This window comes from Mesoplodon mirus (assembly GCF_964341445.2).
Source record: "Mesoplodon mirus genome assembly, chromosome: 19".
In the NCBI taxonomy this organism is placed as follows: Eukaryota; Metazoa; Chordata; class Mammalia; order Artiodactyla; family Ziphiidae; genus Mesoplodon; species Mesoplodon mirus.
The window spans coordinates 4,405,563-4,418,201 of record NC_138995.1 but is presented as its reverse complement, the minus strand read 5'-3'; the positions used below and the strand labels follow the sequence as shown (position 1 = coordinate 4,418,201).

The 12,639-nt window shown below is 44.9% G+C and overlaps 1 protein-coding gene across 1 annotated transcript in view; it reads left to right on the top strand.

Moving 5' to 3' along the window:
* The window catches only part of USP10 (ubiquitin specific peptidase 10), a gene marked incomplete at its 5' end in the record, with an annotated part of 71,400 nt that overhangs the window by 33,884 nt on the left and 24,877 nt on the right, over nt 1-12,639 (top strand). Inside the window, 2 exons of the mRNA XM_082606023.1 lie at nt 6,306-6,366; nt 11,546-12,607. Of these exons, the coding sequence (XP_082462149.1) occupies nt 6,306-6,366; nt 11,546-12,607 (1,123 nt within the window). The remainder of the gene's footprint in view (nt 1-6,305; nt 6,367-11,545; nt 12,608-12,639) is intronic.

Genomic DNA, 12,639 nt, shown 5'->3' with positions numbered 1-12,639 from the left:
TCCACTGTTACAAAAATGTGGCAGTAAACATATTTTGTCATGTCTCCTCGTGCTCCTCTGTGGGTTTCTCCAGGAAATATTCCTAGGAATGGAATTGAGAGGCTCTGCAAGGAATAAGAATCTTTAGTTTTATTACAGACTGTGCATCTGCCTTCTAAGTGGTTTTAACAGTCTCCCTTCCCATCAGCAGGGCATGAGGGTTTTTAGATCTCATTTTTTAAAACAATTCTTCTTCTTTTTTCTTTGGAGCTGCTTTGGCTTTTCGTTGCCGTGCACGGACATTGAATTGGCTTCTCTTGTTGCGGAGCACGGGCTCCAGGCACACGGGCTTCAGTAGTTGTGGCTCGCGGGCTCTAGGTGCGTAGGCTTCAGTAGTTGTGGCATGCGGGCTCAGTAGCTGTGGCTCGCGGGCTCTAGAGCACAGGCTCAGTAGTTGTGGCACATGGACTTAGTTGCTCCACGGTGTCTGGGATCTTCCCGGACCCGGGATTGAACCCGTGTCCCCTGCATTGGCAGGTGGATTCTTAACCACTGCACCACCAGGGAAGTCCCTAAAAAAATTCTTGCTAATTGTCAGCATAGACATAGTTAAAATTTTTGTTAATCTGATGGGTAATAAATGGATCTTCATTATTTTAATTTGCATTTCGAGATTACAAACAATAGAGCACCATTACATTACTCATATGTCTGTTGGCAGTGTAGATTTCTACTTTTCTGTTAATTACCTGGTCTGTACCCCTTGTCCATATTTTTATCAAATGGCTTATCTTTTTTTAAATTGATTTATAAGATTAATAATCTTTGGGAGTACATTTAAAAGTTTTAATGTTAAATGTATTGATTTTTTTTCCTCATGGTTTGTGGATTTTTGTTTTTTTTAAAAATATCTTTAAGAAATTCTTCCTTTCCTTGAGGTAATAAAGACATTTAAAAAGTTTTAAAGTTTTTGTTTCAGTTTAGTATATAATGAAACAGATTGTGGTGTTGATCGTGTGTGTGTGTGTGTGTGTGTGTGTGTGTGTGTGTGTGTGTATTGGGGATGTTAACCTCCCTCCACCCAATGGCAATAGCAGGTTGTCCCAGCACCATTCACCCTTTGCTGGGGTGCCACAGTCAGGCCGCACGTCTCCACATGGGCTCAGTGGGTTCTGCTTCCCCTGTTTTAATTGCAGCAGCTTTACAATCAGTCTTATGATAGGACAGGCACCCTTTTATACTTACAGGTATTTTGTCTCTTATTCATCCATAACTCTTCCCTAGGAATTTATGATAAGCACTTGAGGTTCCATGAAAAATCCTATTGAATTTTCAGTTGGAATTGTGTTAAAATTATGCATTAATTTGTAGGAGAGTTAACATCTCTATGATAGTTTCCTGAACAGGATTGTGCTATATCTCCACCCAGGTCCTCTTTTATGTCCACTCTTCATGTGATTGATGGTTACTATTTTAGTTTAATAAAAACTTATCTGGAACATTTTTTCAGATTGATGTTTTAAATATGAAGACTGTTGAAATTGCATTGAAAAGGAGAAAAGGGAGAAGTAAGTGTATATATTAAGTAAAATCTTAGTTAACTTTTAATGAAATCTAACTAGCCTTTTAGACTCCTTAATTTTGGATATTTGCATGCATATTAGATATTCATGTATGGGGTTCTTTTGTTTGTTAAAATGGGGCAGGAGAAGTTAAGTGCTTAAAATAGGGTTAGGGTCTGGGTGGGCCACCTACATGTGACCTTGGCAAGTCCTTGGCTCTTCACCTTGGCTTCTTGAATTCTAAAATTTTTTAGGATTGTGGAAGTAGGACTAAGTGAGAACATTTTGAAAGCATTATGTAGGCTATGCAGATATAAGAAAGATTTATTACTTGTTTTCTTCACTTTAGGAAAAAGAAAGATATCAGAGGAGATAAAGCTTATGTCAGGTTTTATTTTAGAAAATGAACAAATTCAGCTCAATGCCATCTCTGTCTCTTGTGTTTGTTGATGTTAGCAGTTATGATTTTAAGAAATATAAGGATATGAGCTGGGGAATAGTGAAAGCTAGATTATATATTGTATTTACTCAGGCAATAAAATGTATCTATGCATTTTAGAATTCTGTGGAGTAAGGATTGAAGTTTAGTCTTTAATGATTTAAAAAACAGTTAGTTAGGACAAACATAATCAAATCCTATATTCCCCAAGTGTTAGTGTTAATTGACGTTGTACTCTGTGTACTATACTAATGATTCAAGTTTTAAACAGTTTCTGTCTTGACTCACGCTAAAATATGGTGGTACTTGCTGGGAACGCCACAGTCTAACTGTAACTGTGCTCTTTGTGATTAAGAGTTTAAAAAAACAATAAAAGCCCAATTCTTTACGTTATAGCTTGTCTCAAGTGAGTGCGTGTGTGTGTGTGAGTTTGTGAGCGCCTGTTTGCAAGTAAGTGTCAGAATAAAAACTTGGGCTTTCCTGTGGTATGAAAATGGAGAATGTACAATATATCAAGTCTAAAGAGCTGGGTTCCTTTCTCCCTTTGCTACTTAAACAGGCTTGATGGTCTTGGGCAGTTCCCTCCATCTCATTGTGCCTTTTTTTTTTTTTTTTTTTTTTTTTTTTTCGGTACGCGGGCCTCTCACTGTTGTGGCCTCTCCCATTGCGGAGCACAGGCTCCGGATGCGCAGGCTCAGTGGCCATGGCTCACGGGCCCAGCCGCTCCGCGGCATGTGGGATCCTCCCAGACCGGGGCACGAACCCGTGTCCCCCGCATCGGCAGGCGGGCTCTCAACCACTGCGCCACCCGGGAAGCCCAATGTGCCTTTTTTTAAAACTGTAAATTTGGAAAGTGGAGGATGCTTATTTACCTCACAGAAATGTTGGGAAGCCATTAATGTATTCTGTAGTATTTCGTGTGTACCAAATGTTAGTAGATACGAAGGATTTTGATAGTAAAGTTACATCAAACTTTTAAAAAATATTTATTTATTTATTTGGCTGTGCTGAGTCTTAGTTGCAACACGTGGGGTGTTCAGTTGTGGCATGCGGGATCTTTAGTGGTGTCATGTGAACTCTTAGTCGTGGTATGTGGCATCTAGTTCCCTGACCAGGGATTGAACCCAGGCCCCCTGCATTGGGAGCACGGAGTCTTATGCACTGTGCCACCAGGGAAGTCCCCAGACTGTTTATTTGTGGAAACTGTAGTTGTGTGTCATCAGTGTTTGGGGGGAGGTATGACAAGTGTTGACTATCAGAATCACATATGGTCCAGTAACCTGCAGAAGAGAGACACAGGCTAATTAACATGATTAGGCTGAGTTATCTTTCTCACTGTATAATTATTATAACACAGGGGGCTGGGTTATAATAGTAATATCATCACATGGGACATGGACTGCTTAATGGGGGTGGTGTGTGGTTGCACTGGTGGGTGAGGAATGGTTATCTCATTCCACTGCATAATCATTTGTTTGACCTTTTATCTCAAAGGTAAAATAATTGCACCTCATACCTTCACAGTTCCTTCCATGTGGCCATGGCATAAATTAGAACCCTGTCGTATATTTTTTTGGCTATTAGGAACTTTAAAGTATTTTTTCTCTGCTTGGGACCAAGGACTGAGAAACCAGATTTGAGAAATACAGGGTGTTAAATTGTAAAAACAGTCTAACTTTCTACAAAAGCATCATACCTCTCAACTGAGAGTTTTGATATCTTTTCTAAAGCTGTCTTCCAGTTGATAAGCCAGGGCAATGTAAAAATGAATTTCTCCAACTGGAAAAAATATACAGTATACTTACTGAATAAGCGTATTTTGAGCTCCAGTCATAATCCTATTATATTGCTGTTCAAAAATAGGGGGAGAATGCTTATTGTTCTTGAAACTTTCCAGAAACTCAACATTGGGCAACTCATACTCCTCAACCAGCCGTGGAATAAACAAGCCCAGGATAGCATAGTGCAAGCTGTAGAGGTGTGTGCGTGCATGTGTGGGTGTGTATAGTGATGCAGAGTTAAGACAGTTATTCTCAGTGGTTTGGTGTCTTATTGGGATTTCAGAGGGGAGATTCAGGGTTCATGAGGGTCTTTTAGAGAGAGCACGATCAATAAATAGTGGCAGCACCCAAAAGATTGTAAAATATCACCTTCTTAGTGAAGGGCCCGGGTACTGACCTCACAGTACGATAGCACTATTTTCGGACTGAGTCGATTTGATTTTGTATCTGATGTAACTAGCTTTCTTTCTTTCTTTTCTTTTTTTTTGCGGTACGCGGGCCTCTCACTGTTGTGGCCTCTCCCGTTGCGGAGCACAGGCTCCGGACGCACAGGCTCAGCGGCCATGGCTCACGGGCCCAGCCGCTCCGTGGCATGTGGAATCTTCCCGGACCGGGGCACGAACCCGTGTCCCCTGCATCCGCAGTCGGACTCTTAAACACTGCGCCACCAGGGAAGCCCTAGATTTCTATTTTTTACACTGCTCAGTTTGCATTTGTGTGTGAGATTTTATATTTTTGCTGTGCTTTTAAAATTCTCTATTCTTATAAGTAACTATGAGAACTTTGAACACGTCTTACACTTTTATTCTGCTGTGTATTTATTATACCCACTTACCACAGACTAAGGGGCATCTTACAAGTGACAGAGGTTCATTGCATTAAAGGTGCCGTGTATGAGGCTATAGAGTAAAAATAAAACACACATTTTTTCTGTGCCTGAACTCACTCCAGCATTCAGTAATTCCCACAATTATGCACTTACCAGATTAGTAAGTCAAAATAAATGTCTTAAATACACAAACAGGAAATAGTAGTATTGCCCTGGCATGTGCCAGGCGCTCTGTTTTCAGATCCTGCCTCTACCACTCCCTAGATTTTGTGGAAGTGCAGTGTGATTTTAAAAAACAAAGTAAAATACTTTGAGCACCTTACAACTGTGTAATTTTCATCACCAGGGGGCACCCTAGTATCACTGATGGAAACAAAAAGGCAGTTCGGTGTATGGGCGTTTGCTAAACGTCCTGCGTGACGGCCGAGTGACACCACCCTGATGTGTGGCTTCCCCAGACACACCTTTCTGCTCCGTGTGTCCACGCCAGCGGTAAATGCTGGGGCACCGGGTGTGAGCGTTTGGATGTTATGTGGAATGGTCTTGCGCGGCAGGTGCCAGGCCAAGTGCAGCCCACCTGGGCTTTGCCGTGATGAATGCTGGGGTGCCCCCGTGTGGTGGAAACTTGTGCTGCTCTCAAGTCCAGGAAGCGGTCAGTTCCTTTCAAATCTGCCTTTGTTTTCTTAGCTTCTTATTTGTCATTAATTCTCTCAGGCGAGAACTTTTATCTCTGTGATTGTTGAATTGACTTAGTAAGTTGACTGCAGAAAGCAGCTGAGGAAGCCACTTTAGTAGCTCCCAGACAGTCGTGGGCATGGGAATCTCATGGGTGCTCTGAACATCGCAGACTCCAGCACCCCATCCAGGCACCCGAGGCCGTTGTACTGTGTGTGCTGCCGGGTGCAGACTTCGAGAAGTTCTGTGTCAGGATGTATCGATAATTGTTTTGTTCTTTTGTTCTGCTTTCAGGTAGCAGTTATCTGTCCACTTAACCTTACCCCTTCCCATCCTAAACTTTCTCATCTCAGACATATCCATTTGAAACATTTCTGACTCCTCTAAGTATTATGGAATAGCTAGGAAGGAAAAGTTGGGTATATTCATGATACCTTCCTGCATTTACAAAGAGCTCAGACACCTGCTATTTTGCTTTCTCTCTTCCAAACAAGGAATGTGATCACTAGCTGTTAATTCAGTTATCTAAGGCACCCTGTTAAAAAGGGAGCCACGATTCCCAGGCTTTTCCTTCTCAGAGGCTTTGTCCACTCTCTGCCCCTGGGCCTGGTTCCTGCCTCTGGCTGAGTGGACATGTAGTGATGGTGAACGTCAAGCGCAGATGGCCACGAAGACTCTTGACTAGTGGATGGAGAAAGACAAGCACTGTTGTACTGGTGGGCAGTCTGCAGCTCCTGTGAAATGAAGGGTGTGGCATGAGACTTTTATTGTAGTGGATTGACATGTCCATTGGAGCCCATTTTTATTTTTTGCCTCATTTTTGGATCTGTTTATTAACAATAAATGTTTGAAAGCATTCCAGTGGTGTTTTAAAATGAAGATGTTTAATCTTACTGCCTCTCTGTCTGTGTTATTTTGTTAAAATGTCATGAGAAGGTGCATGGATAAAGTGTTTTAATGAAGGTTGCTGTAATGAAATAGCATGTTTTGCGTTTTAACAATTTGTTGAATTAAAATTTGTTTTCCGATTCCCTGTGCAGCTTCCTCCGTACGGTGGAGCAGTTCTATGTGGCGCACAGGCCGCTGGTGAGCTACCCGATGGTAAGCTTGTGCTCTCCTTCATTCCCTGACGTGTGTGCTGGGTGGGCAGGCTCCCTGGAAGTGGTGTTCGGTTGGTCCATACCTTTTGGATAAGCATTCCCTTATTGCTTGATGTTTTTGCTGTAAGCTATAGCAGATTTAATCACCGAACCACTTTGACGAATGAATTAAAGTTTTTTCTGTGCTTCAGAGTGCCAGACGTGCAAAGGTGAGTTAAGGAAATAGTTGCTCATTTCTGTTTTTTTCCTAACAGTCCTCAGTGACAAAGATATATATTCCTTCATAGCCAAAGCTCTTTGTAAAGGTTCTGAAGTGAGCTTTCTCTCTGGATGCGCTGGCTGCTGGGTCCAGAGCTGGCGATTCTCTGAGCATGTGCTTTCTGCCTGGTTCAGTGGCAGCTCGGGTCTGTTGTCCTGCAGTTTGTGTTTATGTCCCCGTCTGTCACCAAGGCTCTTGGGAATTCAGGTGACCTCTTCACCTCTTGGCCTGTTATTATTGATTGCCTCTGTCCCAGACACTGAGCTGATCAGTGGAGATGGCGGTTGTTGAGATGCAACCCTTTCGTATTATTTAAGTGCCCAGTGTTTCTAACAGCAGGGGCCTTGCACATGTCAAACCCGTTAGACCATTTTTCAGTTTGCATTGTGTTAAAGGTCCTTGCTGGCCTTGGAGAAGCTAAAAGCCTAACGTTTTCTTTGAGAGCAGGGATTTGGTTCCCTGTTTCTTTAGCCTTGTCTGACCTATGAAAGGATTTTATTATAGTTTAGATTTAAATATAAACCGTGAAAAGACTATGTAAACTTTGTCTATAGTAAAATGAGAAAGTGATTATATCTAAAATTATTAGCAACTTTGTAAGGAACGTAAGGGAGAGAACAGTTCCAATGATGGCTTAGGACGACAGTAAACTAAGCGATGCTACAGGGACCCACATGCCCTTGCAGGGCCGCCCAGCCTCCAGAGTGGCTTTGTTATCTGTGGGTTGAGGTTCTCCCTATCTTCGTGTACTTGGTGCATAGGAGATGTGCCACAGGTGTTTACTCAGTGCTTAAGAGATGTCTCATTATTTTCCCTGTTATAATAGTCCTTCCATCCTGGTCCAGGTAGTGGCCTCACCATCCTCCCAGTCGCTTAGGCTGGAGATGGAGGCTGCACCTCCCCCTCCTCCCCTCGTCCAACCCCCCAGTGTTCCAGTGTCACTCGCCACTAATCCATTTCCTTCTCTCTCTCGCCACATCCCTCCTTCTAGGCTGGCATCCTTGCTAAGTTACGCTTCTTGGCTCTTTTTTTTTTTTAATTCTTTTTGGCTGCGTTGGGTCTCTGTTGCTGTGCGTGGGTTTTCTCTGGTTGCAGCGAGCGGGGCTACTCTTCAAGTGCCGTGTGTGGGCTTCTCGTTACGGTGGCTTCTCTTGTTGCGGGGCATGGACTCTAGGTGCATGGGCTCCAGTAGTTGTGGCGTGTGGGTTCAGTAGTTGTGGCACACGGGCTTAGTTGCTCCATGGCATGTAGGATCTTCCTGGACCAGGGCTCGAATCCGTGTCCCCTGCATTGGCAGGCGGATTCTTAACCACTGCGCCACCAGGGGATCCCCTTCTTGGCTCTTTTTCTCCATTCTCTCCTCTCTCTTCTCAAGTCCATCTTTTTTTTTTTTTTTTTGCGATACACGGGCTTCTCACTGTTGTGGCCTCTCCCGTTGCGGAGCACAGGCTCCGGACGCACAGGCCCAGCGGCCATGGCTCACGGGCCCAGCCGCTTCCGCGGCATGTGGGATCTTCCCAGACCGGGGCACGAACCCGTGTCCCCTGCATCTGCAGGCGGACTCTCAACCACTGCGCCACCAGGGAAGCCCTCAAGTCCATCTTTTAATCCTCCAGAAACACGGCTACTCACACTGTTAGTGACAGGCCAGCTTAAAGACCCCTTTTCTCCAAGGCGTTTTCTGCTCTGTTTCCGTTACTTTTGTTTCTCCTGCAGTGCTGGCTCCCTCGGCCTCCCTCTTTAGGCTGAGTTCAGCTGTGGGTGGCAGAGACCACAGTTCATCCGTTTCTGCGTTTAGCAGCTGCACGGTACAGTATCTGCCGTGCTGTAGACTCTCAGGATGTTTTTTTTTTTTTTTTGCGGTACGCGGGCCTCTCACTGCTGTGGCCTCTCCCGTTGCGGAGCACAGGCTCCAGACGTGCAGGCTCAGCGGCCACGGCTCACGGGCCCAGCCGCTGCGCGGCATGTGGGATCTTCCCAGACTGGGGCACGAACCTGTGTCCCCTGGATCGGCAGGTGGACTCTCAGCCACCGCGCCACCAGGGAAGCCCTCAGGATGGTTTTGGATGAACACTTCAGAGGGATCTGTTCTATTGCCCACCATGGCCAGCGACTCACGCTCTTGGCGGGGGCTCCTGCACGGCGTGCCTTTTATACTGCTGCCTTTTTTTTTTTTTTTTTTTTTTTTTTTTTCTTTTTGCGGTATGCGGGCCTCTCACTGTTGTGGACTCTCCCGTTGCGGAGCACAGGCTCCGGACGCGCAGGCCCAGCGGCCATGGCTCACGGGCCCAGCCGCTCCGCGGCATATGGGATCCTCCCAGACCGGGGCACGAACCCGTATCCCCTGCATCGGCAGGCGGACTCTCAACCACTGCGCCACCAGGGAGGCCCACTGCTGCCTTTTTTAAGTCAGTTCCCAAAGCGGGAAATAGCCCCTACTTCTCACCACCCACCCCATCTAGTTATCCTGTCAATTCCACTGACCTCTCTCTAGCTTCTGATCGAAGTAGATCTCTTTTCCCTGTGTCAGGAAGCATTCTTTTCGTAAAGCTGTTGAGGCGTCCTCCTACCCACCCTCTGCGTTGTCATCTCCCGTCTTAAATGTTTGTCTCCCTAGTAGATGTAACTCCTTGAGGCAGAGACCTTGCCTTACCTCTGTACCCCACCCCCCTCCCCGATAATAAGTGCTTTGCACATAGCTAGGTGCTCCGTGATTGTTGAATTGACTCACTAAGAGTTGATCGGAGAAATCAGCCGAGGAAGCCACTTAAGCAGTAGCTCTCAGACAGTCCTGGGCATGAGAATCTCCTGGGGGCCTCTGAACATCGCAGACTCCGGGACCCCATCCGGGCACCCCAGGCCACTGTACCGTGTGTGCTACAGTGCGCAGACTTTGAGAAGTGATGTGTTAGGATGTAATTGTTTTATTTGAGCTGGTTTTCCTTCCTTCAACAAATCCACTGCCTGCATGACCCGAGTGCTCAGGAGCTTCCAGGCCTTCCACCACTCTTCTGGCCTGACAGGTTGGGCCTAGTCCTGACTTCTCTGCCCTGGAGTGCAGTGCACGTGTGTGTCCATGACCAGTGTTCCTGAATAAGAAAAGGAACTGTTCTGGGTAGGAATCAGGCTTCCAGGGATGTGATCAGATACTTTGTTGGGTAAATGTTTTGATGACAACTGTAGCATATTGAAATGGTTCCGTTAATGTCACGTCACATTCTAGAATGTTCTATGATACGATAAGATTAAGAATTGAGATGTGGAAGGCACTGTGTCTATCGGAAATAATAAAAATCTGGCACTCACTGCATGATACAGCACATACTAATTTTTAGTGTGATTCACAAGGTACATCACAGTCTCCAAAGGACAGTCTCCTCATGCCCAGTGTCCTTCACTTCTTCAGGTCTACCCATTTCAGTCCACTTAGCAGCATTGTACCCTTGAAACCTCACAGGATAGGGGATACCTGGAAGCAGACTGGACACTTCACTTTTAGGTATAATAATAGAGAAATTAATTTCTCTGTGGTGATTGTTTTCAAAATAAGGAAACAACAGTTCAGCTCTCAGGGGCCAAAGGATTCAAATTGTCCTATTGGTGGCTTTATAGTAAAGCCTGCTGTTAGGCATATCCATCATTAGTATTCTTTTTTCAGGAACTTTTTGTTTGTCAGGCTGTTGTATTCCCCCCACCCCCAGGGCATGTGATATCAAAACAGATGGAGAATTAGGAAACTGTTTAGGGCCCTGGCCCCTCTGTGGGGCTGTTTTTTTCTTCTCTAAAAAGACTTCCAAAGTAAAATATATTCAGTTTTGTTAATAGAATATGATTATTTTGGTATGGTGATTTTTTTCCCCTTGAAATACATACCTTGGAAAAAAAGTGGGTCTCTTGTTCTAGACTTGGAGAAATCTTCAGTTATGCACGAAAAATGAGTTTAAAAGCACGTGTCCTTTCCTTAACTTCTAAATGTATAACTACTTCATCAGATATAAGATGACATTGGTGCTCGGTGTCTGTTGAAAGACTCAGTTGATTCTAAAACTCAACCTAATTTCTGAGATGTGACCCATGGAAAAATGTCCATGTTAGAATGGATAGAATATGTAGCTGGTTGTCAGTGGGGAGAAAGTAGTTGAAGGATTGCAAGGAGATTTTTAAAGGTTTGCAGTCCTAACTTTATCTTTCTGGGATTTTTGGAAGTACCTTCATTACCCATGGAGTTAATCCAGTATGAATTAATTTAGTAGAATTCACATGCACTCATCATGTAAGGCCATTTTTGGACTTCAGTTAAGGTTGTCAGTAGAGACGATCCGGGAGATGGATAATTTGAAAGAGTGCTTTTGTGTGATTCATATTTTTGGAATTAATTACACGAATTAGAGAAGCCATATATATATATATATATATATATATATATATATATATATAGATATATATATATATATAGATATATATATGGCATTGATTTTTAAGTCCCCATGTTAGTCATCTTGGTTTTTTAAAATTAAGTTTTCCAAGATACATATGCCCTAGTCTCCGGCTTATAGAGAGTTAGCTAATAAAGTCAGATATCATTATTGAGGGATGTGTTTAGGTAGGCAGAATATTTTTTGCTTTTTCTGTTATAATTTTCTTTTAATTTCTACCTTCTGAAAGTCTCCCTTAGCTGCCCTGAGAGTAGAAAATACATACAGGCTTCTGTATTTCATATCCCCAGGTTAAATATAATTTTGTAGTTATTACTTATTTCAGCAAATTATTTATTCACAGAAATTAAATGTCAGAGCTTCGTTAATTACTATAAGACTTTAGGTTTCATTTTCAAAAAGGCATAATTACTGAGACTTTTATAGTTTGTTTAGCTGTGTTCTTAACTAATGGGGTGTTTACTGATCATTTTCTTTCTAAACAGGGCAGGACTGTCAGAGAATTGAATTTGGTGTTAATGAAGTAATTGAACCCAATGACACTTTGCTGAGAACTCCCAGCTGCAGTATTTCAAGCACATTGAATCCTCAGGCCCCTGAATTTATCCTTAATTGCACAACTTCCAAAAAGATCCCCAATGACATCGATAAAGAAGGGAACTTCAGCTCAGCTGACTGCCAGTACCCAGGCTCTGCCCTCGCCCTGGACGGCAGCTCCAACGTGGAGGCGGAAGTTTTGGAGAGCGACGGCGTCTCGGGTGGTCTTGGACAAAGGGAGCGGAAAAAGAAGAAAAAACGCCCCCCTGGGTATTACAGTTACTTGAAAGACGGCGGCGAGGGTGGTCCCTCCACAGAAGCCCTGGTCAATGGCCATGCCGGTCCAGCAGTCCCCAACAGTGTAGGCACGGAGGATGTGGACTCGATGGGTGATGTGCCCCCCATGGGGACACCCAGGACTTGGGGCAGCCCCCAGGACACCACGGACTTCGTCAGCGACGCCGTGCCTGCTGGTTCTTTCCCTGGAGCCCTTGACAGCGGGGCCAGGACTGCAGGGCAGCCTGAGGGCTGCCCCGGGGCCAACTTGGAGCCCTCTCGCCTCCCTGCAGAGGCCAGCAGGGACACCTTGTTGAGGACAGCTGTGGCTCAGCCTGCCGTTGGGACCGATACTACTGAGAACCTTGGAGTCACTAACGGACAAATACTTGAATCCTTGGGTGAGGGCACGGCTGCCAACGGGGTGGAGTTGCACACTGTGGAGAGCTTGGACTCAGAGCCCGTCAGGGCCGAGAGCGGCGCCCCTCCTGTGGACGCCGTGGCCTCTGCGGCGGCCACCGCCCCTGCCGGTCACAGGCAGCCCGCCAAGTCGTGGGCCAGTCTTTTTCATGGTTCTAAGCCCCCTTCCTCCTGCGCCTCCTCCTCGCCTGTGGTTTCCATGGAAGCTAAGTATTCCCCTCCTGCCACATCTTCCCTGGTCTCTGAAAAGCAGGCCGAAGTCAAGGAAGGGCTGGTTCCAGTTTCAGAAGATCCTGTAGCTATAAAGATTGCAGGTATAGTTCAAAAGATACAAGTGTGAAGCCAA